The sequence below is a fragment of the Sylvia atricapilla genome, chromosome 2 (assembly GCF_009819655.1).
Source record: "Sylvia atricapilla isolate bSylAtr1 chromosome 2, bSylAtr1.pri, whole genome shotgun sequence".
Taxonomy (NCBI): domain Eukaryota; kingdom Metazoa; phylum Chordata; class Aves; order Passeriformes; family Sylviidae; genus Sylvia; species Sylvia atricapilla.
In genome coordinates this window covers 8,519,140-8,546,918 of record NC_089141.1, presented here as the reverse complement: position 1 = coordinate 8,546,918, position 27,779 = coordinate 8,519,140, and the positions used below count along the sequence as shown (strand labels likewise).

General features: G+C 40.8%; 2 protein-coding genes across 8 annotated transcripts in view; one reads left to right on the top strand and one right to left on the bottom strand.

Annotated features, from left to right (window-relative positions):
• GABPA (GA binding protein transcription factor subunit alpha) overlaps positions 1-23,545 on the bottom strand; it is a 33,109-nt gene extending 9,564 nt beyond the window's left edge. For 2 of the 4 annotated variants that reach the window (XM_066340757.1, XM_066340760.1), the window contains exons 1-6: positions 23,407-23,545; positions 11,482-11,582; positions 8,981-9,125; positions 8,043-8,127; positions 4,178-4,423; positions 556-750 (exon numbers count right to left, since the gene is read on the bottom strand). In XM_066340757.1, the coding sequence (XP_066196854.1) occupies positions 556-750; positions 4,178-4,423; positions 8,043-8,127; positions 8,981-9,125; positions 11,482-11,558 (748 nt within the window). In that variant the 5' untranslated portion in view covers positions 11,559-11,582; positions 23,407-23,545. Of the gene's footprint in view, positions 1-555; positions 751-4,177; positions 4,424-8,042; positions 8,128-8,980; positions 9,126-11,481; positions 11,583-21,287; positions 21,307-23,113; positions 23,258-23,406 lie in introns of those variants that run through there. The other 2 variants (XM_066340758.1, XM_066340759.1) reach the window with 2 other exon arrangements.
• Positions 23,546-23,565: 20 nt separating this feature from the next.
• On the top strand, positions 23,566-27,668 carry ATP5PF (ATP synthase peripheral stalk subunit F6). Of its 4 annotated transcripts, none has more exons than XM_066340766.1 (4): positions 23,566-23,703; positions 24,295-24,474; positions 25,713-25,837; positions 27,545-27,668. In XM_066340766.1, the coding sequence occupies exons 2-4, from the start codon at positions 24,305-24,307 to the stop codon at positions 27,571-27,573; spliced, it is 324 nt and encodes a 107-aa protein (XP_066196863.1). In that variant the 5' UTR covers positions 23,566-23,703; positions 24,295-24,304; the 3' UTR covers positions 27,574-27,668. The 4 variants fall into 4 exon arrangements, with proteins under 4 accessions (XP_066196863.1, XP_066196864.1, XP_066196865.1 ...); XM_066340767.1 differs by having other exon boundaries at positions 23,582-23,703; positions 24,298-24,474; XM_066340768.1 differs by lacking the exon at positions 23,566-23,703 and adding an exon at positions 23,866-23,886.
• The last annotated feature ends 111 nt before the right edge of the window (positions 27,669-27,779 follow it).

The following is a 27,779-nucleotide window of genomic DNA, read 5'->3' as shown; positions in this document are numbered from 1 at the left end:
TAGTTAACATCTGTCATTCAAGTTTTAGAAGGATGTACATGGCAAATTTCCATGACCTTATGTATTCTCCATCCTCAAAAACCTTTGGCTATATCATGTAAATGAAGATAGAAATAGTTATTAGTCTGGCAAGTTACATCCAAGCATGGTACATGTGAAATGCACATATTTAGCAGCCGTGTTGTGTGCTATCTAAGGATTTCACTTCCTGTGCTTAATAATCTCCACTTCTATACGACACTTAATAACTCACAATCAGTATTTAATTATAGAACTAACAAACTCTGTAGATGCACAAACTATGAAGCTTTATAAAAATAAAGGTGGAATAATCATGCACTACCGTCCACCAGTTATGAGGTTTGATAAAAGACATGCAGTGTTTAGCATGCAGACAATGTCTCATGGCAGCACATTCTAATACCTCCTCATATCTTGTATTGATACCCTGATTTTTACCCCCAACATTAAGTAAAGGCAAAATGACTGCTCATAATTGGTTTCACAGAGAAAAGTCTAGAAAAAAAAAAACCCCAAAAAACCAAACTGCCATACACTTTCGAAGAAGCTCCAGGTGGCTCCAGAGGATTTCTCCCCGTGGGACACGCTGGAAGAAATCTTCTTGGCTGAGGTTGCAGAGGTCCCTCCCAGGAATGCTGAGTGCATTGAGGTCGATGTCAGTCATGCTGAACTCCTTCATCACCCACACCATCCAGTGGAGCACCTGGTCTGTTGACCACTGAACTGGGTCTGGAAAAGATGGATAAAACTGCAAATAACGTCATCATACACTGCAAAGTTCCTCCTTGATTATATAATAACTTCCATAAGAGTAAAAACCACAACATCAGGAAGCAGAGTTACTGAGACACAATCTGCCTGGGAAGTTGGTGACTGCACTTGAAATGGTGATGGAATGGTGTGGGTTGGTGGGGTGAAGGAAGGGGTAAAGGAGTGATTTTTTTTTTAGAGACAGTTCTTACATGAGAACTATGCCTGACATATCTCAAACACACACAAAAAAGCATTTTCTTCTTCCACAGGTCTTCAGCTTCAAAGAAAGAACACTCTCTCCTGTGGAGACCCTCATGCCGTTACAGGAATTTCTAACTGCCCTTCCCTGGAAAAGTGAAGATTAAAGATATCTCAGATGTAAAAGGCTTCCCCTCCCATGGATCCTTGCAGACACTGTGCAGTTTTCTCCCTGGGTTTCACAAGTCCATCACCCACCCCATGGCATCCCCTTTCCCTGTTTCCCCATTGGCTATGGGGGTTGGTGTCCTGTTCCTCTCTTTCCTATGGTCACTTGCCCCCTGCCCTGCCCCTTGTACCACACATGAAACTGAGACCCTACATAACTAAAAAACCCACATGTTCACTCTCTTTGCCTCAGGATTCACCTTCAGCACCCTGGAATAAACACTTGCTGGGAATTGATCTGGGACTCAGCCTGGTAATGTGTGTGTTGTGTGAGCTTGATTGCTGCCCAAATACTTCTTAAGCAGTTTCTCTACCAAGAGGCTGACTGGGATTTAGAAAGGCCTTAGCTGCACTCTGAAAAGACACATTATTACACTCTCCCACAGAAGGATACTCTTCTTCAAAAATTTGTGATTATGATAAAATACTACATTCTAAACTTATTCAAATCATCTCAGTTTCTGCTGACAAAAACCACCACTAGCTTTCTTCCCAGAAGCCCCTGTTGTGTTATACTTTAGGCTACTGACCAAATAACTTTCAATAACACACTAAATGTTTTGTCTACTGCTGAGCAACACTTGCAGAGGCCACGAAGATGTGGCTCAGCCCAACACAGAGAACATAAACCACAAAACTAGTAAGAGAATTTCGAAGAGAACAATGGGCTTGAGTTGGCTGCAGCTCAGGTTCTCCTACCTGGCCATTAGGGACACCTAACCTCGTGACAGTGAGTATAATATAGACACTTGTACCAGGAATCCTGTTGGGATTTGGACTGGGATTGCGCAATGTTCTGCTGTATTCATCTAAGTATATCTTACCTTTTTGCTAGGTTCTAACGTACCTTTTATCACTCTACTAAGCCAGAAATCCCATGTAATATCAATGATTTTCAAGTGAATTTGATATTCAATATTACACCCCCCACACATGGAATATCTAAAAGAACCTGGTCAGACCATTGGACTCCAATGCAAAGCCTTCTCTGCTTCTCATTCAGCAACTCCAGCAAGTAGGCTGGAGGTGCACATGAAACTGAGGAGGAACAGATGACTCCAACTGACCAAAGGTATATTCCACATTACATGGAATATCAGTAATAAAACTGTGGACCAGCTTTTTTTGAAGGATCCCTTGCATAGCGCCTGGTTGAGCACTGGCCTGCTGGAGGCAAGTGATTGCTTCTGCATGACGTTTTCAGCCAGAGCATCAAGTTTTGAGATGTCAATGCTGCACACAATATATTAAAATATGTCAACAGATAAGAACTAGAAACTAAAGTAGGAACATCTGCTTTTCAATGGAGCAGAGTGATTATGTATTTTTAAATTTTATTATCTCAAGCAGATGTCACTTTTTTTTTATTTTAAGATTTAAAGAAATAAAATTTCTTTAAATTTTATTTAAAGCTACATGTCTTGCAAAGACCTTTAACTTACTGGATTTCTTAAACCCTTCCAAACATCCCCCTTGCCAAATATATTCCAGTTTTATGGGTCTGCTCATATAGAACAGTTTCCTGGATATGCCTTGACAGTACATTTCTGCCAGTCATAAGAAGCAATTCAGCTGGATAATCTCACAAACATGATACAGGTCTACATCCCACAGTCCCAGTTCAATCTTAGACAGAGATGTGCTTTTAAGCTAACATTAAAAGAGTAACATGCTAAGTAACAATATTAACTCAAAAAAATTACATCTAGAAGAATATTTATTTTCAGTTCTGAATCATCTTCCTCCAGTATGATGAAATCCAGTACAGCTTCTCATAAAAAATCTGATTTAACAGAATATTCAGCATCCTCCAGTCCATGAACAACTTGTTTCAGCAACTTTACAGGCAATACCCCAATACCAACTACTGAGTCTGTCCAATTCCACACACACTTGAAGAGCTTTATCGCTAATACACACGTTTTTAATGAGGGCAGGAAGAAAAGTGCTTTCTAAAGACTCCATTGACAAGGCAAGTTACAGCACGAAAGCACTCATTTAATAAAACTATTAAGAGCATTCATTTTACTTCTCCTTGGTTTTTTGATTAGGTACTAGGAAAAACTTCCTCCCTGTGAGGGTGGTGAGGCGCTGGCACAGTGCCCAGAGAAGCTGTGGCTGCCCCATCCCTGGATGTGTTTGAGGCCAAGTTAGACGGTGCTTGGAGCAACCTGGTCTAGTGGAAGCTGTCCCTGCCAATGGAAGGGGATTGGAACCAGATGGTCTTTAAGGTCCCTTCAAAACCATTCCATGATTCTACAATTTCCTTATGCAGATCATTTGCATTGTGCTAGTGTTGAAACCCTGAAAGTTGAGGATTTTAGGCTTTCTGTGCTAAAAGGCACTGACCCACAAGCAAGCCCTACATTTGACCAAAAGCCGTGGAGAACAGGCTTTTAAAATTGAGTGATAGCACTGGGATTATGGGTGTGTAGTTTGAATAGAAGCATGTAACATCACAGGGTGCAAAACTTAGGAGTTAAGCTTTAGAATATAGTAATATATTAAAGCAAGATGGAGGATTTAGGGTGTTGGCTAAGTTCTTCTTCTTTAAACTTCTTCTTCATGGGTTTGGGTGATGTTTTCTAATTGGGTGAAAAGTCCACATTGCAGACCATGGTGGTTAGTTATTGGGTTAAAAGTGACAACAATATAGGTGTCATCTTGTTATTGGACAAATTATGCTTAAAAGACCTTGGAAAGACCTTGGTTAGAGCCATTTTCTACCTTGTTAGCAAGAACTCACAACTTGTGAGACTGTACTATAGATAACAATTAATAAACCACTGATCCCGAATACAAGAAACTGCGTCTCCTGTGCTTTAATCCTGGCTCTAACAGGAAGAAAAAAAGATAAAAACCTCAGATACTAACCCATACCACAGGTTTTCTTCTCTGAGATCCCTGAGCACCAACCCCACACAGAACACAAGAGCCCAACCCCCAGCTGAATATGCCCATAGCTGTGCACTATTACCGTAAGGTATCCCAAGGCGCTCCTGCTCTTTCCGGTAGCCTTCCAGTGCTGCAGCCCATCGTGTCACTTGCTCAGATGTTTCATCTGAAATTGCTGCAATATGTTTTGTCCCATCCAAGGTTATCACTTGAGCTTCCTCAACAAGGTGAGCTTCAGCCTCTGCATGATGAGCATCTGGATCAATCACAACCTCCACAGTCTCCACAGGCTTCACGATTTCCAGGATGTTCAACTTCGGCTCTGTCCCTAAGCATGGAAACAGAATCACAGAATCACAGACTCTAAGAATGTGTAGGTTGGAAAAGACCTTCAAGATCATAGAGTCCAACTCAGCCCTAACACCTCAACTAGATCATAGTATCGAGTGCCACATCTAGTCTTTTTTTAAACACATCCAGGGATGGTGACTCCACCACCTCCCCAAGCAGACTATTCCAGTATTTAGTTACTCTTTCCATGAAAAACTTCTTCCTAATATCCAATCTATATTTCCCTTGATGCTGCTTAAGACTGTGTCCTCTCGTTCTGTCAATTGCTGCCTGGAGAAAGAGACCAGCCCCCACCTGACTACAACAACCTTTCAGGAAGTTGTAGAGAGTGATAAGGTCACCTCTGAGTCTCCTTTTCTCCAGGCTGAACAATCCCAGCTCCCAGTTTTGTGTGACAACACAAAACTTAAAGACAGTAATGCAAATATGACAAGAATATTGTTTTAAAGTTTTCTTATTAATAGGATTAGCAAACCCAGGAAAGAAGCAGGACACAAAATAGTCATCAGATTTCTGCAAGTGTCCTAAATTAGAATAACATACTCTGTTAAAGAGCATATACTTTAGTAAGGTGAATAACAAAGCTGTCCCTCCTTCTTCCCCCAGTATTACAGCTTCCTATTCTATTTAGCTGATCTATTTCACAGATCTTGAACAGAATGTTCAGCATGTGAGCATAAAATACAAGTATTTCGGTCTGTAAGAAATATACCAAACAAAAAAACTCCCAAACAAATAGAAAAAGCAACCTCCAAAAGGACCCAGAACAAGTATCCAGCTTTACTCCAACCATAAGGCATTTTTTCCGACTTTACAATACTTCCCTGATATCTCTGGGGTCTACACAAATCAGTTAATATTTTCTTTCAGCACTTTGCAGCACGCAGTGTGTTAAACAGCAAGTTAAAAGAAACTTAGAAAATTCTTTCCATTTTAGGATTCAACAGCAATTCATGTTTTGGCTTCATGTCTATCATTTCAGATATTAGATCATGGAGCTAACATGATAAGTCTGTATCTATTCTGAAGCAAGAAAGAACACATTCACTAATGCTTTGTATCACCATCCTCTCTACTGTCTTCTGAGGTGTTTTGTCCAGCTGCTGCCTCACCAAATTTCTGACATTGTACAGGGGATTTTTCAAAATTATTTCAATTTTTGTGACATACAACTTTCATTATAATGCCACTAACCACACTAATTTTAAGATACTTTTATCAACCACATTTTCACATAAATAAAGAATGTTTACAATTCTATTTTATCATGAGTTGGAAAACCTTGACTATGGTTAGGCTGATGAAAGTAGGATTCACAGAACATCATATGGCCAGAGTACCTTCAGTATCTTGTACCATAAAAGTATTTGTGTCCTTCCTGTCTAATCTATATTAAAGCACAGCATGAGATGGTTCTGCAGGTAACAGCCTTAAATGCTAAATCCACAATCCAGTCAATAGTTTGTAAGGGAAAACAAACAGAATATGTACCTGTATTACAAGTCTCTTTCAGACAAATATTCCTCTAGATTTTAAAAGGCATTTAGTTTGAAAAAAATATCAGAAAGGGAACAAGCACTACAAAAGCCCTAGAATACAAAACTCAGCAATGTGAAATCAAGGATGTGAAAATAGATGTTGACAACCAGTAAGTCATTGATTAGATGAAGAAGCAAACATGAAGAAAAAGCAAATAAATATCTTACTTAGGAGACTGTTTTAACAGTCAACATGAAAATTTAACATGTGCAACACAGGCTCCTTCCAAAATCACATGAACTACACTCAAGTTCAACTATAGAAGAAGAACTATATTTCACATGTTGTCTTTGAACCTAAAGCCAGCTGACCAAAATTTGGTAGAACATTTGAAATGACATAGCAGCTTTTCTTTCAAGAAATAAGAAAATCCAATCCAGCACACTGATTACTCCTAGCTGAATTCTTTACATTACACAAGCTAGGGAAAAATAAACATAAGTGAACTGAGACTCTCTCAAAAACCCATTCATGCAAGTAAAATATGAGGATGGCGTAAGAAGCTCTTTTTTCCCATCCGGCTCAAAGGGTTACTGTGCTCAAGAGTAACAAGTCCATTTTCCTGTTAGTGATCCAAATATCTTCCTTTTGTTATATGCATGCTATTTGTTTTCTGATATTCTGCCCTGTTATATTCTACATGCCTTCAACAAACAGATTTCTTATGAGTTGCTGAAGTATCAAGACCTGAAAAACAACACTGAGGAGTGCTCCAAAGTGACACAGAAATACTTAATATTCAAGTGTTTCTTTTAAGAGGGGAGGCAGGGAGGGAGGGAGAGGGAGAAGGAGGAAGAGAAGGTGTGATGGGGGCAGAGAGCAAGAAGTTCCTTGTGCTATGTCATGATGAACCTCAGTTTTGCATTAGAGGGAAAAAACAAGACGAAAAGAACATGGAAGATTATAGTAAATATATTCATCGCTCACATCCTTTTGAAAATGGAGGTCTGAGCCCTGAATACTAAAAGTTACTGGGCATGAATTAAGAACAGTTACTGTAGTTCCCTGAAGGATATTTCCATTCTATTTTATAAGCAAAAAGGTAGTACACTCCCCATTACATACAGGGCACTGAGGATTCAACCTAGCACTAGTCACCTGACACTCAGTGTTAAATGCAAATTGTATCTCACTGAAGACTGTTAATACAAAGCAGAAAAGTTCTCTTCAGTTTAATCTACAATGAAGCCACAAGGTAACAAAAAGCGCTCCCCAAATTTTGCTCATTTGCTTTGCTGATATAACTCAAAATAAGTAACTAATCTACTCAGTACAAACTTGTCCCTGTTCGAAAACACAGAAATAAACACCTGTAGCTGTTCCCACAGCCCAATAGGTACATTGTCTTCAAAGAGTGTTGGTTATCCTTCCACTCAAGACATACGGAGGGGGCAAAGCAGAAAACTAGGACAAAAAGCAAAACAATGAGGCTGCTAGTTCCTGAGAATTTGACAAGAGGAAATCCTGTCATACCAGATAATACAAATAAAAACTATGCTTCAACAAATCTGTACCCAAATGGCTAATGTTCCTCTGACACAATGGTTTATTCTGACTTCTCATCCAAAGAAAACAGACAACAGACAGTGAACCTGGACCTTGACAAGCATTTTCAGTTAGCTACATCTACTTTCAAAATGTAATTGTTCCGAAAGCACACAAACTCACTTACCTCGGAGGGATAAAATTGTCACCTACCTACACAAAAATCTTTTGCTGGCATTGATATTGATCTGATATGAGTAATTACTCAACCTTGAGGAAAACCTCATACTGCAACAGACACTACTACAAAGAATTGTTTGGGTTCTGGATTTGTGTTTGATTTTGTTACTTATAAAAATGATACAAAATTCTTTTAAATAGCATTAGTCCATGACATTTATTTTAATTTTACTACTTAGAACTACAGTACACAATGAAAAATACATTCTGAAGCTTGGTGACCAGTCATTGATTTTCTCAATTTTACAGCTAGGAATAGAAGGTTCGGTTTGCTCACAAAGTATTCCTACAATATTAGTTTGTCTGTACAACACACAAATGTAACTGCTTACCTTGTCTAGATATTACTTGCACACTGAGTTGCACTGTTCCATCTGTTTTCACTCCTTGATCAAAAAGGCTTCGATCTGGGTCCAGCTTGATAAAAGCATTAAAAATTAAAAATATGTATTAGTCTCATAGTTATAATTAACTTATTCTCCCTTAGAAACACTTGGTGCCCGCAGAAAATTTTCTGAAGAAGTGTGCAAATATTTTTAGTACTCTGTAGAAAATAGTACATAACAGAAAAGACTTGATTGTATTTGAAACTTGCCACTCTGTTCTGATTAACATATTTTTGCCTACACGAACGTTTTTTTACCTAAAAGAAGTGATGCATATGGGGAGGTACCTTCACCATCTGGAAACTATCTACAGTTCCTTCTCTGAGTTTTTAGAACCTTCATAAAAATTCTTATCTTTAAAACAACATTCTTCTGTTGTTTCTGGAAAAGCCATGGATGTCTGATTGTAACTATAAAACACATAGCTTAACGAATTGCAAAGCAGTTATACTGCCTAACATGTGGCAATGCCTGTGAAAACGGGGGGATTTCCTGAGCAATGCTCTGCTATACCTCAATAACATAGAAACCTTCTCATTTGGATTCAAAACAAGATTAGAATTATGGAAGTTCAGCAGCAACAAATGATGTGGGATCCCTCAAGAGAAAGTAGTGGGGTCATTGCCCTCATTCTTCTTTCACTTGTAATGTGGTTTCTTAACCTCACACCAGGAACTCCAAGAGTATTTTGATTGTATTCACACTGAACTAGTGTGTATATATTACATGATCTGATGATAATGAACCTGACATGAAATTAAACTCTTAACTGTAGTTAATATTCCACATGAAGCACAAATTCCACAGACTACGCAAAAAAGGCAAGAAGTATGTAAAATATTTCTCTATTATGAAGTTAAATCTTTCATAATCTTTCAATTTACCTGGATATCTTGCAGACAAATCTCATGTGCATCCAAGGAACACTGCAGTCTGGGTTCCAGCAACTTCTTAAGATTTCCAATGGGTTCACTGATGTCAATAGCCTGACTCACAAATTCTGCAGTGGTGTAGGTTTGCTCAACAATGCTTAAATAGCAAGTTAATATAATAAATCATTACCTACATGTTAAAAGAGCAGGTATAGAAAAGCTCAATAAAAGTTAGAAGTAAATTAGATAAAAAGTAATACTGACTCTGAAATCTTAATATCATGAGGTATTAGTTTGAGTACCCTTCATTTGAGTCAATTACTAAATTGAGTTCATTAATTTTACAGTTGTGTAATTCTTCTTTCACCCTGTCACCACTAAAAAACTCAGGTAAATACCAAGATTCAGATCACCTCCTTCAAGAGAGTAAGCCATGGTTAGCATATTATATATTGTTAACTTGCATGTAAACTAATTTTATTTGTTTTGCCTGGACTGTATTTAAAAGATATTCAAGTTAAAAGCAAACACAGAAACTTAACAGACAGGGAAAACAGAAGGAAAAAAAATGTTCACATTCATACATAGCAACTTCCCATGTCTTTTCACCAGTCAGCACAAGAATAGCAACCTTAACATCTAAAAGGGGCAACCAGAAAGAAGTCCAGCAACATGGAGCCTTGAAGGAACTATTAGTCACAGGACACAGTTGTTCCACACTACAAGGACAGTATTGGCACTTGGAAAATTGGCATTTGGAAATGTCACTATCACAGGACTCAAGTTACAACAATGACCTTACACAGCTGGGCTCTCTTCATTTACATGGAATGAAACCAGAATGTACACAGATATAGTCTGTCAGTGGTAAAAATACACAAGGAACTTAGAACAGTGAGAAACTAAGTGGCTTTGAATCAGTTCTATGGAGCAGGTTCTTAAACAGTGGTTAACCTAACCAGCCTCAGTTCTTTCTACCTGTTGGAGACTGAAATGTTATGGTTTATGGCTAAAACATCTAAACATCTTTATAAAAGACTTTTGCCTATTATAGCAAAAGCAGGTAACAAGAGCTGCATGGAAGACCACCTCATCCTGAATGGCCTCCTGACTGAGGCCCCTGACTGCAAGTTAACACAGACAGGATAAAGTGACTCAAGTCTGGGCTGGGGTAAAGAATACATTCACAAGAGGATTAAGCCCAGCACCTTCGGGGTAGAAGACAGGCTCCAGGCTTTTCTGCTGCCAGGCTCCCATAGATCCCTACACCCAACGGGGGAAGGAGGAGAGGTTTTTGGGTGTGTGCCATAGCCTCTGGCCATATGCAGTGAACACCCATCCTCCACTGGGCAGACTGACCCCTGGAAGGCCACATCTGTGTGAGGGACAACCATGTGAGGGACAACAGAGGGCCTGTCATGACCCATCAAAGGCCACCCCTAAAGGGGTCCCCAGACCCTGCACCAGAGCACTGCATGTGATACTACAAGATGCAACAGATCCACAGTCTCGCAAGAGATAGTGTCAAACCTGTCCCTCACCAATGAGATACCTGCATCTTCCCACCTGTCCAAACATGTATTAAAGCATTGGATTCTATACTTTTTAGTAGGGACCCTCACCACCAGATGGAGGGAAGCAACGAGATGTCACTGGGACCCTTGGAAGGGTGATATGCTTCTACTTACTATTTGTCAGCCTCTCTGATCCTGCCTCCCACCTCTTTTCCTATTTTCTTTTTTTCTTTCTTTTCTCTTTACTTATTTTAATATTAAATAAAATATATTCATTTTTTTATCAACATCTAACTTCATTTGGTTTTAATCAACTTCTGGAGTATATTTCATACCTTTCTGAGTTTGACCTGTTTTATTCACAGAGAATTAGCTTTCTTTGCTTTTCTGTGCTTAGACCAGATTGCAACACATCATCTAAAGCTCTGAGTATCTATTCTACACATTAACTGATGCTCTGAGCTTCCAAACACAGTAATGAAAATTAGAAGGGAAGCATTGGAAACTAAAAATCCAAGTTGAGGCAATTAAATCAGAGAGTATCCTACTAGTATGGCCCTAACAACAGTATAGCTGATACTGAGCTCTGTATGAATGAATACGATCTAATTTCTGCTCTGTTAAAAACAAATTATCCTGTAGAAATCTGGTATAACAGTAAAGCAAAGGACTGGAGATACAGAAACATTCATCTCAATTACAGAAGGATCTACTGAAAGGTTTGCAGCACACACACAGACATACTATTACAGACATGAAAATAGGAAAAGTGAAGTACAAATAACATATGGCAAGAGCTAACTAAACAGTTTGGCATTTAGATAACTAAGGCTGAGGAACGTAACAGCACTATACTGACTCCCTACAGTGGATACATTTCAACTTCTGGAAAACCACCATTTAATTAGATAAGAAACAGAAAAATGAATTAGTTAATTAACTGCTGAAAAACGAATTTGTTAATTAACTGAGATCCCAGAGAGCAAAGAAAGTACATACCTTTCTTCAGTGCATTCCTGTTTCTCAGTTCCATCAATTTCAATTTCTATCAGCTCCTCTGCCTCTCTCTTAGTCATGGCTGCAATGTCTTAAGAACAGAGCTATGAACAGAAAATAATTTTTTGTGTCAGTCACAGACCAACATGACTAGACAATGTTTTGTGTGCTATCACACATTTTTTTTTAAATCCAGTACCAGAATATCCTTTTAAAGCCAACAATTCATCTTAAAAAAATAAATCCAAAAGATAATACAGATTTCACAAAATATATTACTATGCCTGTCCTCAAATAAATGATCTAGAAGCAAACATGGGACTATTAAGACATTTGCACAGAGCCCGAAGCCTGATTCTCTTGGAGGCACCCAAATTCATAGATTTCTTCCATTGTTGCTACAGGCCACCTACAGTAAAGCACATCTGAAAATTCAAACTAACTTCCTAGCATGGGTGAAAGATGCTTATAAATTTAAGCAGCATTTTATTACATTAAATGCTGCAGGAGGCAGTTAGGGAGAAGATCCATGATTTCCTCATAAGTAAATAAAGTCAACAACTAAGTGTTTGCTGACTACCCCATCTTTCCATCCATGCCTCCCACACGTGAACGGCTGATGACATGAGCAAAATGAACTGATCTTGTGAAGTCCCAAACTAAAGCAGGATGTTAGTAATGAAAGGAAAAACTATTCTGTGATGACATTCTCACTAATGCTGCAGATTTTCATGCCCTGTAGAACACTGGAGTCAGTTGGGAATGTAAGTGGGAAACAAAGAATTACATCATTTGATCTGTAAAGACATAGCTTGTCTGGTATTGTTAATTTTCCACTAACCAGCACATATACCATACCTATATGTATATAGAATTATATATGCATATAGAATTCATAAGATAAAAACCACGCACAATTCTATTAACGATTTACAAAAAATAACATCATGAAATCATAGCAAAAGAAGCAGGAAGTCAAGGTACAGAGGAAGAAAAAAAATTGGAGAAAAAGCAAAACATGACTACTATTTAATTATACAAAATAGAAGAGGTCACCAAGATTTCTATGCTGGAATCAACCTTTCCCAGGTACTACTCTATTCCAAACTCAACTATTAGCAAGAATATCTACTGAAGACAAGATAATAAGGATAAGTATTAATCTTTAAAACTTCCAAGAAGTAATAGTAACCAACTATGTTTTGCAGCTGCTATGTAAACTGTCTTAAGAAATTCAAACTACTCATCATCTCCTTCAAAAACTATTTTGTAAGATCAGTTGTGAAGAAATCAAGTGGAGCATACGGTTCATTCTGTGAGAAGCTACTAAGCTAGGAAGTAAAAAATCACCTTATCAATATCTCATCACTACAAGCAAACCCAGTACCCATTCTAGATCTGGCTCTGAAAATCTCTGAAGGGCCACTGAATAGGGCCCCAGGAGTCCAATTTCTGTATCACTTAATCTTGCCTATTATTCCCATGATAAATGTAAAAGACTGAAACACAACTTCTGAAGAATGCACACAGGCTTAAATATCTGAATGCACTGACACCCGCATGGTTACAGGTGACCTGTCAGACTGTTAAAAAATATTTCAAAGCTGAGATTTGAGCAATGTCTCTTACTGAAAACTCCCAAAGAAGCAAACTGGTATGAATGATATAGCTGGACTCTATCTGCACAGATGATTTGGTTTAACAGACACCAGCTCGATCAGCCTAGCTCGAAGTAAACAAGTCCCTGGACACCACACCTCAGCCAACTCCTCTGAAGCACAGATACACCCATATCACTGGCCAGTGAGCTAGGCAGAGTGAAGACCCTTGACCAGTCATGTCTGTCAGCACGGGAAACTTGGAAGCGTTATAAAAGGAGCCGCTGAACAACAAAGAGTGGCTGTTACTACATGATCTTCAGTGTTAACGTCGCGTCAACAGTGACATCTGGTGACCTCCTGACATGACAGCAACCAGCGGCGGTAGTATTGCAGGGAGACGGGCGCAGCAGAATAGTGCTGTGGGAGGCAATGGGATAGTGCCGCACCGCAGTGGGACTGCTGCAGACAGCAGGTGAGGTTGTGAACGGTGGTGGGATAGTGCCGTGGGCAGGGGAATTGCTGCACAGTCCTGGCGGAGCAGTGGAATATTGCTGCAGAAGGCGGCGGAGTGAGCCGTGGGTCTAGACCCCCCTTCGTGGAATGGAGACACCGCTGGGAACATGGTAGCGGGAGGCTCGACACCAGTATGGACTTTGTTTCTTAAAAAGACAGGGATAAAAGAGCCCCTGTGAGCTGTATGGGCTGCAGTGTTCTCACGGCACAGAGCGGCCAAGAGCTCGAACCCTGCCTGCGCAGCCACTGGGTCAGCGCACACTAAGGACCACAGGCACCTCCTGCTACCACGTGTATGCCAGGACTGCGGGCTCCTGAGACCGAGTGGGCCAGCTCCAAGACCACGCTTCCATGGGACTTGCCAGCACCTCCAATTCAGCCCTCTAGGGGTGTACCTGCGTCTCCGACCCACTCTCTGGGGACAGGTCCAGGAAATGCATCACCAGGAGTTCCCGGAGACACGATACCTGGAAGCAAAGCCGCTGTCTCGAGTGCACCGCCCCTGCCGGAGTTGGAGCTGTCCCTGGCATACATACCGGCAAGGGATGCAGGAGATACCAGCAGAGAAAGCCAGAGCTATCATCCCTCTATGGAACACTGTATTTCATCGCATTTGCAACCAAATCCGAACCGCCACTCTGCATCAGCAGAAGAGACAAAGAACGATGTTTGCGTTACCACAGCGTTCCATCTGAGCCCTTCTACGCCTTTAGCCAACAACTCTAAGTTTATCAGGGTATGCGCAGAGCCCCCGGTGATGAGAAGGGGCAGCAGAGGCGGCGGGAGCCATGCACAGGGGGCACAGTGCCGTGGGGACAGTAGTGGTCGGGCTGTCCTGAAGACAGCACCAGCCGCACGGCACATGGGGGCGAGCCTCGCTCTTGGCAGGCCCGGCAAGACATCAGCAGCTCTCTACGTAAGGGCAGTGAAGAAGCAAACCAAGGAACTTTGCAACGCTAGCCAAGGCAATGCCAACAAAGAACTGAGTTCCCACTCCGCACACACAGTAGCATGTGTCGGGTGAAGTGTGGCCACTGCTGCCTGCCACTGCTTTGACTCTCCTAAAGCTTTCATACCTTGCAAACTCTGATAAGCTATTACTCAATAAAGGAAAAGGTTGGATTAGTTGAATAGCCTCTTCCCTAAGAGGGAAGACTGCAGCATTTGCATGTGCTAAACTTGAAACTGATTCATGTAACATATCTTTGTTAGCTAGTTCTCTTGCAGTTACTGTGAAGGTATTATGCCAGTGTTAAAAATAAGCACTACAGCTTGCCTAATAGGTCTTGAACTTTATAGTAAAATGTTTGTTGATTTTGCTTTTGTGCGCTCTACATGCATCATGTTTGCTCAATCAACCTGAAAAACTAAACCCACTGTTTTGAATTCAAACTGTCAATTGCTGTCAGGAGTGTTTGCAGCTGCGAGCTAAACCTGTCTTTTCCCACAACTAACTGGTAGACATTTTCTGCTCTTACTATTCAAATAAGAATTCCTACATGATTTAAAGAGTCAGTACTGATATTATGCCAATGTTACCACTATCCCAAACCTTCATTTAAAATTACTTTTATGAATAGATGCTTCTGTAGTAATTCTATTTGTACACTATCCCCCCAAGCAGAAATTAACTGATGTGTTTTTTTCAAAGTACCTTCCAAAGAAGAGAAGACATTAGGGTATCTCTTTTCCTCTTCAAAAAAATCTTACAATTTGAGTTATGGGATTTCAAAATCTAAAGTAAGTTTTGTTCTCAACCACTTAAAAATTATGTAACAATATAAGGCTGTAAAGCTTAAAAGCAATTGTGTTTGCCCCATACTGTGGGCTTGTAAAAACCTTTGTTAAAAGATAAAATTAAGCTTTAATCATACTCTTATTTTTAATAGGTTTAGATCCTAATTTCTCTGCTCTGAAACTCTTTACCTTTAAGGAGCCACTGCAGCCTTCTTCTGTGCTAGAAACTTCATGCCAGCGCTCATAGGGGCAAGTAAGAAGCACCTAGAGGTATTCAACTAGACTTCATTACCTTACAGTGTTTAAAGAGATTTTCTTGCTGACAAATGAAGATACCTCTATTCCAACAATATTATCCATGCACAGTCCAGACCTTTTGCTGAGTCAACACCAAAAGAACTAATATTTCCCAGTTATATATCTTCTTTAAACAGCTATCCTGTGTTACAAAAATACTGCTCTCATTCAGTACAGGACTGCAGATGTCATCTCCGGGTAAATGAACAGCCGAGCGTGAAGCAATGGCACACTGTGACACTAGAATCCCTGTCCAACTTGCCAGGAATAACAACTGACCATCAGGTTCACAGCTGCAACACCAAACTACCAGCCAGCCACAATGCCCCCAGGTACCCATTTGGAGCTGTGCACAGCCCAACCAGTTAATGATAATGTATTGCATCCATCATGCAATATCCACAGCATAGCTAGGTCCTGAACCAAAACCTCATGGATTTTTAATAATGGGAGTGAACAGAGTTCATGACAAAGGATTTTTTTGTTTCACCAACTGTACTGTCTGTAACATCCTCACAAGAAATCACTGTTTTAGCTGTCTGTCCTGACCCCCCTTGCTTCTTACCTAAAGGACTAATCATAGTGCAAGCTTCTCTCCTATCAGAGTGATGCAGTGACATATCTTTCATCACTTGGACAAGACAGATCAGCTGCGGGCAGCTGCATCTCACCTGTGTCCTAAAGCATCTTGGGAAGACCATCACCCTCGCAGGCATGATCAATACCGGTGCCAATGTCACTGTGATATCAAAAAATCAATGGCCACAGGATTGGACCATTGTACCTACGCTGGATCAACTGGCAGGTATTGGAGGTCACTGTGACAGCTTTTGCACCTTACACCCTGTCACTTTTGAGGGACCCGAGAGTGGCATTGCTACCACCAAGACATTTATAGATATAGCCCTTTGGGGAAGGGACATTCTATCACAGTGGGGTCTGAAAATAGAAACAAATTTTTAATTTGGGCTGTAGATGAGTGTGACACCTTAAAATTTACATGGACCTCTGACACATCTATTTGGGAAAGCCAGTGGCCCCTACCAGCAGAAAAACTTGCCACTCTGGAACAATCAGTACAAGAACTGTTAGACAAAGAACATCTAGCTACAACTACTGGCCCTTGGAACATTCCAGTTTTTGTAATCAGAAAGCCAAACAATGGAAAATGGAGGTTATTACATGATCTCAGAAAAATTAACAAAGTTATGGTAGAGATGGGCTCTTTGCAAACAGGTTTACCTTTACCAGTTATGACTCCTAAAGATTGAACATTAACTGTTATTGATTTAAAAGACTGTTTCTTAAATATTAGTCTGCATCCTGATGACACACAACCATTTGCCTGTTCCATTCCATCTATTACCCAGCAAGCTCCGTTAAGTAGATAGCACTGGAAAGTTTTGCTGCAAGGCATGTTTGCAGACTATCTGCCAATGGTATGTTGCAGAAATACTTTCTCCCATTTGTGCACAACATCCAAATTCCCTCATACTACACTACATGGATGATATCTTAGTAGCAGCTGAAGATGAAGCGTCTATGCAGGAACATCAGAACAGGTCATCTCAGCAGTGCAGGAGGCAGGATTCACTGTAGCCAAGGAAAAAATAAAGCAGCTTCCTCCTTGGAAGTACTCGGGAAACAAGATTACAGAACAGACCATAACACCACAAATGCTTCAACTGAGAGACAATCCAAAAACACTTAAAGAAATGCAGAAACTCATAGGAACCATCAATTGGATCACACCTCTGCTAAGAACTACAAATCAGGACCTAAGCCTTTTATTTGACTTATTAAAAGAAGACACAGCATTAAATTCACTGCGAGAACTCACCAAAGAAGTTCAAAATGCCTTGGAAGAAGTTCTAGAAGCCATTCAATCATGTCAGGCACACCATTATAATCCTAACCTAGCCTTTTTGTTTGCAGTTTTAGGAGAAAGTCCCCAACTTCATGGGGACTTCATGATTTTCCAATAAGGACCTGGAGAAGAAAGACCATCTTGTAATACTAGAATGGGTCTTTCTCTCTTGACAAATGGGTAAAACTATAACAACCTGCCCTGAAATTATGTCTCAGCTCATAATGAAAGCCAGATCTTGAGTGTTTTTTTTTAGGCGAAGATTTTGCAGAAATATTTTTGCCAGTCCAATTTGTGTATTTTAGAATGGTTAATTTGAAATTCAGAAGTTTTGCAAATTGCCCTTGCAAATTTTGCAGGAAAAATCTCAGTTCGTTACCCTAAATATAAGTCATTAAATTCAACTTTGAAATGAAGTCAGAAACCTCTAAGGAGTCACACATCCCTAGAGGCAATCTCCTTTTTTACAGATGGCTCAGAGAAGTCTCAGAAACCTGTAACTGCTTGGCTGAATCCAGATACTGAAGAATGGGAATCAGACATCGACAAAGTAGAAGGCTCCACCCAGATTGTGGAGCTAGCAGCTATTGTGTATGTGTTTTCTAAGTTCATGTTTCCTTTTAACTTGGTAACAGATTCCTTTTATATTGCAGGTATGGTGGAGAGAGCAGAGGGATCTCTGCTCAGAGAAGTTTCAAATTATTAGTTATACACTTTACTTAAAAAATTAATCTTTCTTCTGTCTTCTCAACAGCAACGTTAGTTTATCACACATATTAGATCCCACACTGTCCTCCCAGGTTTCATAGCAGAAGGCAATGCAATGGCAGACCTTCTGGCAATGGCAATACAGAACACACTACCAAATGTTATTGAACAGGCTTGAATAAACCATGTGTTCTTTCACCAGAATATATCAGCCCTGGTAAAAATGTTTAACATCTCTCAAATTCAAGCTAAAGCAATAGTCCCATCATGTCCAGACTGCCAAAAGCTAGCCAACCCAGCAACAGTAACAGGGGTAAACCACGGAGGTTTAAATAGCCTACAGATAAGGCAAACAGATATAACACAATATCAGTAATTTGGAAAATTCAAACACGTACATCTCTCTATAGACACATTTTGAGGAGCAATTTATGCTTCAGAACGTGACAGAGAAAGGACTAAAGATGTAATTCAATATTTCCTACAGGTATTTTCATCCCTAGGCATCCCTCAGGATATCAAAACAGACAGTGGACCAGCTTACATTTCTCACAAATTAGAGCAGTTTTTCAACATGTGGGGTATCAAATACACTACAGGAATACCTCATTCATCCACCACCAAACTATTGTAGAAAGAGCACACAGAGAACTGAAAACACTCCTGGAAAGAGAAAAAGGAGGAGTAGAAGTGCTCTCTACAGTAGAAAGGTTAAATAAAGCTATACATATCTTTAACTTCTTAAATAATTCCCTTATGGAACAGATGCCCCCAGTTTTCAGACACTTTGATAACGGTGATCAAGCGAAGCTCAAGGAACTGAGCAAAGCTGCCATTGTTCATAAAAGATTCTGAAACAGGACAAGTTTTGGGGCCCTAGCCTCTTATAACATGGGGGAGAGGTTTTGTGTGTGTTTCCACAGGTGCAGGCCCTAAATGGATTCCTGCAAAACAAATCAAGCCACAACTGCAGCAGATGAAAGAAGCAGAACACACCTGAAGAAGAACACGCAAAGGACATTGAATGACCACAGACCATGGCTTCAAAAGGACTCCTACACCTTGACACAAACCAGGAGTATGGACACTGGCACATTTTCAAAGAAGAGACTGAGTTTTTATAAAGCTTACACTAGTTAAAAATTATGCAGCAGAGTATCTTTGCACTGAGAAAGTTTTTATAAGTCATTGCTGTCATATGTTATCTTGTTTTCAAATTGTATGTTAAAAAAGTTTAAAGGTTCTGTAAGTCCCAGTTCTATATAAAGAAGAGAATATAGTTCACTTGAAAACATCTCACCATACTAAAAAGCAAACTATAGCAATGAGAGACTGAATTTTAATTTTTAAAATAAATTATTTTAATAATTTAAATAATCGAAGTAACTGGCTGGAAAAGAAGAAAGGGTAACAAATTCAAAATAATTTAATACATAAAAAACTGCAGTTGAGTTATAAAACCGAGTTATAAAGCAGTAATAAGTTATTTAGCCCAAAAAGTGAGAATTTTTTCAAGGTACTTATTTTTTTTTTCTCTTTTTTTGTACTAAAATTAAAAATTATGAGATGTTGCAATGCACCCCCACACCCAAGCAGATGTTGCCATATTAGGAAAAGAGTTTAAGCCTCACCTCTGAACTTATAAGAAAGATGAACCAGAAACATCTATGCTCTTCTTTTTTTCAAAACACCTCTGATCATGCCATCTCCCTAATTAAGCCATTTCTGGGAGGTTGCTGACAGCCCTCAGAGTGGGATGAATCTTCATGGGGCTAATAACACGATGGCCTCACGCAGAAATTCATCAGGGGAGTGTGCAGTGAAATCCCAAAGAGCAAAGTAGCAAAAGCTGTTTATACCTTGAATCACTTTAACAGTACCAGAACAATCCCAAAACCCAGTAATCTTAAGTAATTTCCTATCACTGCCGTCATCTAGAGATGCCCAGCCACCTGAAGTCATGGTAAAAGACATGACCACAAACAGGTGGGAAGGTCCATGGGATGTCATTACATGGGGAAATGGGTATCCCTGTGTTTCCACAGACACCGGAACATGATGGATACCTGCCAGGTGTGTTCACTCTACTCTGCATCCTGCTCGGGACCAGAGACAGGATCTTCCTGACCAAGCTGCAGCAGACATTATGGAGCAGTGAGTTAAACAACTCATGCAAAAGATACATAGTGATCTGGGACCCTTTTGAGATGACAAGTTTATTTAAGGCAAAAACTTAAACTGGACAAGTTGCTTTTTCTGTTATTAGCTTTTCCCACAGTTCTAAAGTTGAAATGTTTCCTGTTCATAGTTAAGTTGTGAGTTTGTAGCTTCCAATAATAGGCCTGCAGTGTGCCAGTTTGAGAGCTTGTACTGCTGGTAATCCTGCCTGAGAGCTGCTGGGAATGGATGTAACATTTCCGATGATCTGTGGGATGCATCACTGGCTAAGACAGGCTATGCCTGTCAAGTAAAATTTTATGTGTCGTCATGCTGCCCTGTCATTTTATCTGCAAAGGACTGTTGCAGGTAAGACAGCAGAGAACACCTTGCATTTTTATTAAACTGAGAAGGGGGAACTATGACAGATATAGCTGGACTCTATCTGCACCGATGATTTGGTTTAACAGACACCAGCTTGATCAGCCTAGCTCAAAGTAAACAAGTCCCTGGACACCACACCTCAGCCAACTCCTCTGAAGCACAGATACATCCATATCACTGCCCAGTGAGCTAGGCAGAGTGAAGACCCTTGACCAGTCATGTCTGTAAGCACGGGAAATTTGGAAGCTTTATAAAAGGAGCTGCCGAACAATAAAAAGGAGCCATTGCTACATGATCTTTAGTGTGTTAACATCACGTCCCTGTCTCCATCAACAGCGACAAACTGGTATGATAAAAAAGGGTGAATGTCTTTTTTGTATTAACTATAAAATTCAAAAACACAAAACAAAGGTAAATTGTCTTTTTTTGTGATGAAGGGAGTTTACCATTAAGGTCACAAAGGGGTTAGGCTGGGATTTCTATTCTTTGACTTGTTCATACATTATTTACTGAAAAAACAGTGCAAATTTACAGAAAGAGCTCACCATCTTGACAGATCTCTGGCAGAAAATATTCAATACTGCTAAATGCAGAGTGAGCAGAGTGATCAAATATTACTGCCCATAGTAATAGCGCGGACTTAGGTAAGGCATTTAGAAGTCCTTATGGATTGGACTCCAAACTGGCAGATGGACTAGTTCACTCCTTCTTCAAAGGCAGTTCATGGTTGAATCTCTCAAGCTTTGTTCTATTTTTGGATCCCTGAAGGAGCAAGAAAGAGGAACCCAGGCACAAAGAGCAGGTGCACAAAGAGCAAGCACTCTAAGAGGAAGAAAGATGGTTCTGCTGAGCACAGACACAAAGAAGGGAGATGGGTACAAAGAATAACAACATAATGTAAACACATAAACTCATTAAAGTTCATAGAAGCCTAAAGGGGATAATTATTCAGTCTTCTCTATACTAGCATTAAGAGACTTCTTACGATACATGCATTTCACATGAAGTCTAGCAGTTTGTTACTACAGGATGATGCAGAGTTAGAACATAGGTTCAGATGGGACTGAGTTGCCTGACCCTTCCCTGAAGGCTACTGGGAGACAAGAAGACTCAAACAGCCTGGCTTGCCTGGAGGGTTCATTCAGCAGGAACACTACAACAGCAGCATTTGCTTGAAGGAGCATAAAAACTGTGGTTGATTCCTGGAAGATTCATTCTACTGATTTCTGCTTGTTTCTACTTTTTCAACCTAACAAGCCCTAAGACCTACCTGTTAGCCAAGAAGAAATCTCACCTCCACTAACATACAAGAAAGCACCTGTCAACAGAGCCTTCTTCCCTTGTATTACAGCCTACAGCTACTCTAGCATCTTTTACAGTGAGGAGATTGGCCCATTGTTCTTTTTAAGATCCATCTTTTCCCTAGAACACAAGGAGTTAAGCAAGGAATGAGCCCACTGCGAAACAGGCACAATCTCTCTGAGTAGGATTATGTTTGCTATCCTACCAGGTAATTGTGAAATGAGGTCCAGTTCTGGAGCTCATACACATAATCAGCTGATAATGAAGCCCAGTCACTGGAGTTATCTGCGCTCCAGAGAAGCTCTGGTGTGTGGAGCACATGGGTCCTATCCATCCATATTATCTAAATTATAAATACAACACAAAGCAAGTAACAAAGCAGATAAACCTGTCCCTTACAGATCAGCTTTTACAACTCACGAGCCACTTCAGTTTTATGATGAAGATAGTGGAGCACTGAACAGGGTGGGGGAAAATCACACCAGATTTGATGTGTTTAACTTTCCTATCAACAGCGCAAGGTCAGAAAATAAAGCCAAAATGGGAGCCGTTGGCTGTGCAGCATGTACCCGGCCAAACATTAGGAAGCAAACTATGCAAAATCATGGGATCAATAAAGGTTGGAAAAGACCTTCGAGATCATCACGACTGAACACCACGTCAACTAGACCGTGGGACTAAGTGCCACATTTAGTCTTTCCTTTAACACTCCAGGGTTGGTGATTCCAGCACCTCCCTGGGCTGCCTGTTCCAATGTCTAAATCACTCTTTCAGTGAAGAAGTTTCCCTTAGTCTCCATCCTAAACCTCCTCTGGCACAGCTTAAGTCTATTACTGGTTTGCGGAGGAGCAGAGCCCACGCCAAACTGGCTGCAACTTCCTCTGTGGGAATTACAGAGCTAGGGTCCTCTCCGGGCCTCCTTTTACCCAGGATGAGTCCCCCCAGCTCCTCCTCATCAGACTTGTGCTCTAGACCCTTTCCCAGCTCCACCGCCTTTCTCTCGCCTTGCTCCAGCCCTTCGCGGAAAGAGGGGCCCGGAACTGCACACATCACTTGAGGGGCTTCTCACCGCTGCAAGGGGAGAATCACAACACGCCACATCCTGTTACGTTTTCACCCAAACCAAGGTTTTTACAAGCGGGAATTAGTTTTGACGCGCCGGGGAGGCCTCGCGAGCCCCGCGGCGGGAGCCCTCGATCCCAAATGCCGGGGTCCCTTCCCCGCCACCGCCGAGGCGCCACCTCCCCCTGGGCCTCGCTTCCCGCGGCGCCTCCGCGTCGTTGTTTGAACCCGAAACGGAAATGGGATCGCGGAGCCGCCGGGGGACAAACGGAAACAAAACACGGGCCGGGCCGCGCTCACCCGCCACCGCCGTCCGTCCGTCCGTCCGCCCGCCGCGACCGATACGTCCCGCCGTCCGTCCGCCTCCGGGAACTCCCCCAGCTGCGGGCCCAGGACCGGCTCCGGGAGCAGGTCCGGGAGCGGGTTGCGTCGGAGTCGGGGCGGCGCGCAGGCCCAGCGCGGGGAAAGCGCGCGACGCCGCCGCGCCCCAGCACGAACTACGACTCCCGGCGGCCCCCGCGCGGGAACGCGGCCGCCGCGGATGCGGAAGGCCCCGAGCCGCTTCCCCTCACTTTGAGGAGGCTCTCTGCGGACACGGTGCGTGCTGTGCTGCCCCGGGCCTCTTCCCGCGCTGCCCCGGCTCCCGGCGGGCGCCGAGCGGGCCCGGCCCATGTGTGGGGACGGGGGAGCCCCGGGTGTGCGCGGTGGGGCTGCAGGGGAAGGTTCCCGGCGCGCATCGCCAGGGCGGTGAGGCCGAGCAGAGGTGGTGTTTCGGCCAAGGTGACTCTGAGGAGCCTTGCTGCGTTGAAATTGTCACCTTTTTTTTCTACTTATAAACGATGTGAATGGCGGAATTCACAGTTTGTCTGGGTCGTTCTGTCGCGGTTCCGTCCCGAAAGTGACCCGTGGGATCACAGTGCGCTCGTGTTCAATGGGCGCTGGAATTTCCCCTCCCCCGTCCCCCGGTTTAAATAACCTTTGAATACCTCTGTGCTTTGAAGTTCACCTCCAAAGTACATTCATGTTTTTTCTTTATGCATTTATCATAATAATATCTTAATAAAGAAATATCTTTTAAGTACTTTTCTGGTTTTAGCTCCAAGCTATTTTTCATGCTTTTTTATACATTTATATGGCTGTGACTGATTCTTTCTTCCTGCTTTGATGTTTTGTTAATGGTTAAAACAGCAGTGCCATCATGATCCTGCCACAGATCTTACGGCTTTCCTCCCTTTTCCTCTCCGATGTGTCCATTCATCTGCGGAGGAACATTGGCTTCTCTGCAATTATGTTCAACAAGGTAAAAGAACTCGACCCGGTTCAGAAGCTTTTCTTGGACAAGATCAGAGAGTACAACACGAAGAGCAAGTAAGTAAAGGAAACTGTCTTAATGAGGGGAAGGGGAAAATCTGTTGATTTTGACATAAAAACATCAGACATGAAGTGTTTGATTTTTTTGACAATTGGATATTTTTGTAGACTGGTCTGTAAATGTTTAAAAAGTGTTTTCCTGCAACATTTTGTGATTGTGTAGTGGGAAAGCTTGTTCTTGCATATCTAATAGAACTATATAATTTTTCCCGTAAAAACAGAAAAAATCTAATGTCATTCTTCTTGAGCAGTTAAGGTCTCTTGCACACTGCATGAATGCACTGGTATGTTAATTTTTACCCATCTACATGCTCTATAAATAGGGGGGAAAAGGCCAAACAAACCCTTTATTTCTTTTTTTTTTTTTGGCTGGGGAAAACAGTCTGTAGTCTTGTTTCCAGAAGCTGAATGGAAATAGCCTCTAAAAGCAAGTGAAAATTTATGGAATTATCAGGATGGTTCATTTAACATCTTCAGTTAATAAGCAGTTCCTTCAAATGGAATCTTAGATTCTTATAATGTTTGAATGAACTACTGACCAAAACCCTAAAATTGTAGTAATTCTGTGTAATTTATTCTTTGGAAATATTTCTGAGGAGTTAAGATGCTTCTTAGCTCTACTGGTGGAAGATGTGTGTGTCCTTACCTACAAACCCACCTGTGTAGAGAGGCAGATATTTGGTGGTTTTACCAATTCTGAGTGTGGATCCTGTGCTGGTACAACAGAGAGCTGGCAATCTAAGGAGTTATTATTTTAGTTCTGATGTTTGAATCCCAAGAAGGTCCTGTCGTGGTGGGGTTTTTTGCTTCTTCAGCATTCAAAATGTGTTCTCTTTGTAAGAACAGTGAAGCTTTACTAACTGAGATAACTAATTCAGAGGTAGATGCAAATCACAGTGTTGTTAGGAATTCACACATGGAACAAACAAAACTAAAAGCCCTGAGAGCCTCCATACTCATCAGTGTTTTTGCCTCCTAAGACCACCTTTTGTCTCAAAAGGCTTGGATTTTCATCACTGAAAACAGAAAACCTTTACTTTACCCTGCGAATCTTGTTTATGTGTAAGATAAGGAGGCCCTTAAGTGTCATATCTTGAGATTTGGAAACACTTTCAATTACTTCCTTGGGTTGGTTGTTGAAAAGGTTTTAATTTATAAATGGGTTTGAAAATGTAGAATTTTCCACATAAAATGTTAGATCTGAGCTGTTAATCACAACTTTTAATGTTTATTAGGCAAGCTGGAGGGCCTGTTGATGCAGGACCGGACTTTCAAAAAGATTTGAATGAATCCCTTGCAAGACTCCAACGGGCGTATGGTGAGGGAGATCTCACCAAGTTTCCAGAATTTAAATTTGAGGGTGAGTTAACAATCTTACTGAATTCTAATTGCAAGTAGAGACATGTTTACTCTCAGTATTTTAAAATTCCTCTTTAGTTTATATTTGTACCTTTAATTTTTTTGTAAAATGCCCTCTGGATGCTTTTGCACAGTTCACATCTGTTTCCATATGACTCCTATTTTGATTATTTGCCTTTTCTAGCAGAGATGTGTTCTTCTGTATGCTAATGATTAACAAAACTTGCAGTCAGATAAGGCTGTCTTAATTGTCCTTCAGACACCCTAAAAAAGAGCTAAAATAGTAATAGCATATGGTCTGTATTTTTCTCATCTTGACAAGGAGATCTGCAGACTATAATGTGAGTATCAGTTAGTCTTAACATCATCTAAACTGTGACATTTTTGATTTTGTAAGTTCCTTAGAAAAGCCACTGATTTCAGAAAATGAACATAGGACTTAACTTTCTTATGAATATTTTGTGGCTAAATCATATTAAACCTTTATCTTCAGCTGTTTGGATATGGCTTCTGTTTGACTGCTCTAAGTTTGTTTTAACGTGGAAGGGAAAGGGCAGACTGCATGAGGCTTGGTTGGTATCTGGCAGCCAGCCAAAGCCAAGCCACAATAGTCAGTAACTTGTAGTTCTGATCAGACTGTCTGGGAATTCTAATTTAGACTAGGAACACACCTGAAAATGGTTTGGGTTTGGGTAGTATTTCAGTTGGGTAAAGGTGGTGTCAGGTTGTTACTGGTGCAGATAAACCAGAATACCTGTAAAGTATGATTTATGGTTTTTCTTTTTCTATTTTCCCACAATTTTAGGGATGTAGTTTCTCAATATTCAGTTTTATTTCTGTGTCATGTATGAAACTATGCATATTAAAATTTTACTTGTTTTTGTAAGGAAAAAGAATTTGTGTGACCATAGGAATGGAGCAAAGCACAGACACAACATTACTATGCTCTTTTGCCACTGTTGCCTGTCCTTGATCCAATTTCCATTATGTTTCAAATTGCAATTATATAAGTAATCATATGTGTAGGAACTTCAACTTTTTTACCTTAGGGATGCTTACTATAAGCTGAGCCTTGCTTATAGTATATATATATATATATATATATATATATATATATATATATATATATATATATATCCTTTGTATATATAATATGTATATCTCAGACTTTGTATTAAAGACAGCAAGCATTAGTAACCCAGGTGCCCAAACCCCTAACCTTTGTAAGCCTTGTACCTTTGACATCAAGAACTCCTTAGTTGGTGTTTGGAGAGTATCTTGCTGAGTCCAGTTGAAATTGTGTGCTCCTCTCTGTTAATATACACTAATGAAAGGGAGAGAAGAGCTTGATTACTTGTTCTTGTATCAGAACTACATTGGAAATACTTGTCCAGTAACATTCTGGTTGATTTCTTCAGTTTCTCTGCTATGTTCTCCCCTATCCCATGTGTTGCTAAAAGCTGTTTTGGCAGAATATTACTGAGGCTTAGTCTTTATACATAACTCACTCACGGTGAAAAAGACCTTTCTCCAGCCTAGTTACTGTATACTGCTACCCACATTTAACCAGAAAGTGGGGGTGTAGACTGCAATGTACTGCTTTAGCTTGCCAATGTAATCGTTAGTTTTCTTTGAAATTAATTGTGGTGTTTGAAAATGGAATAAAAAGAGACTAATAGAAATTTTCTCTCTCCCATTCCTCCTGTAGAGCCCAAGTTTGAGGAGACTCAGAAGTGATCTCTGCAGCTTGTATACGGAACAGCAGTGTACAGCCATGGAGTTGCTAAATATGGCATCAGTTGTGATTTAATAAATGTAGTGCTTCAGTTGGATTTCAGTGGTGTGAAGAAGCTCTTAAAATGCATGGTGAGCGTAGCCATCTGTGGATCATCAACTCTTACATGACAGGCAGCTGGGTAGTGCTGCTCAATGTTAACTTCAAA

Coding starts and splice junctions, on each gene's coding strand:
- ATP5PF (XM_066340766.1), top strand. CDS start 24,305: ATGATCCTGCCACAGATCTTACGGCTTTCCTCCCTTTTCCTCTCCGAT. Junction 24,475..25,712: donor GAGTACAACACGAAGAGCAA/GTAAGTAAAGGA, acceptor AATGTTTATTAG/GCAAGCTGGAGGGCCTGTTG. Junction 25,838..27,544: donor TCCAGAATTTAAATTTGAGG/GTGAGTTAACAA, acceptor TTCCTCCTGTAG/AGCCCAAGTTTGAGGAGACT.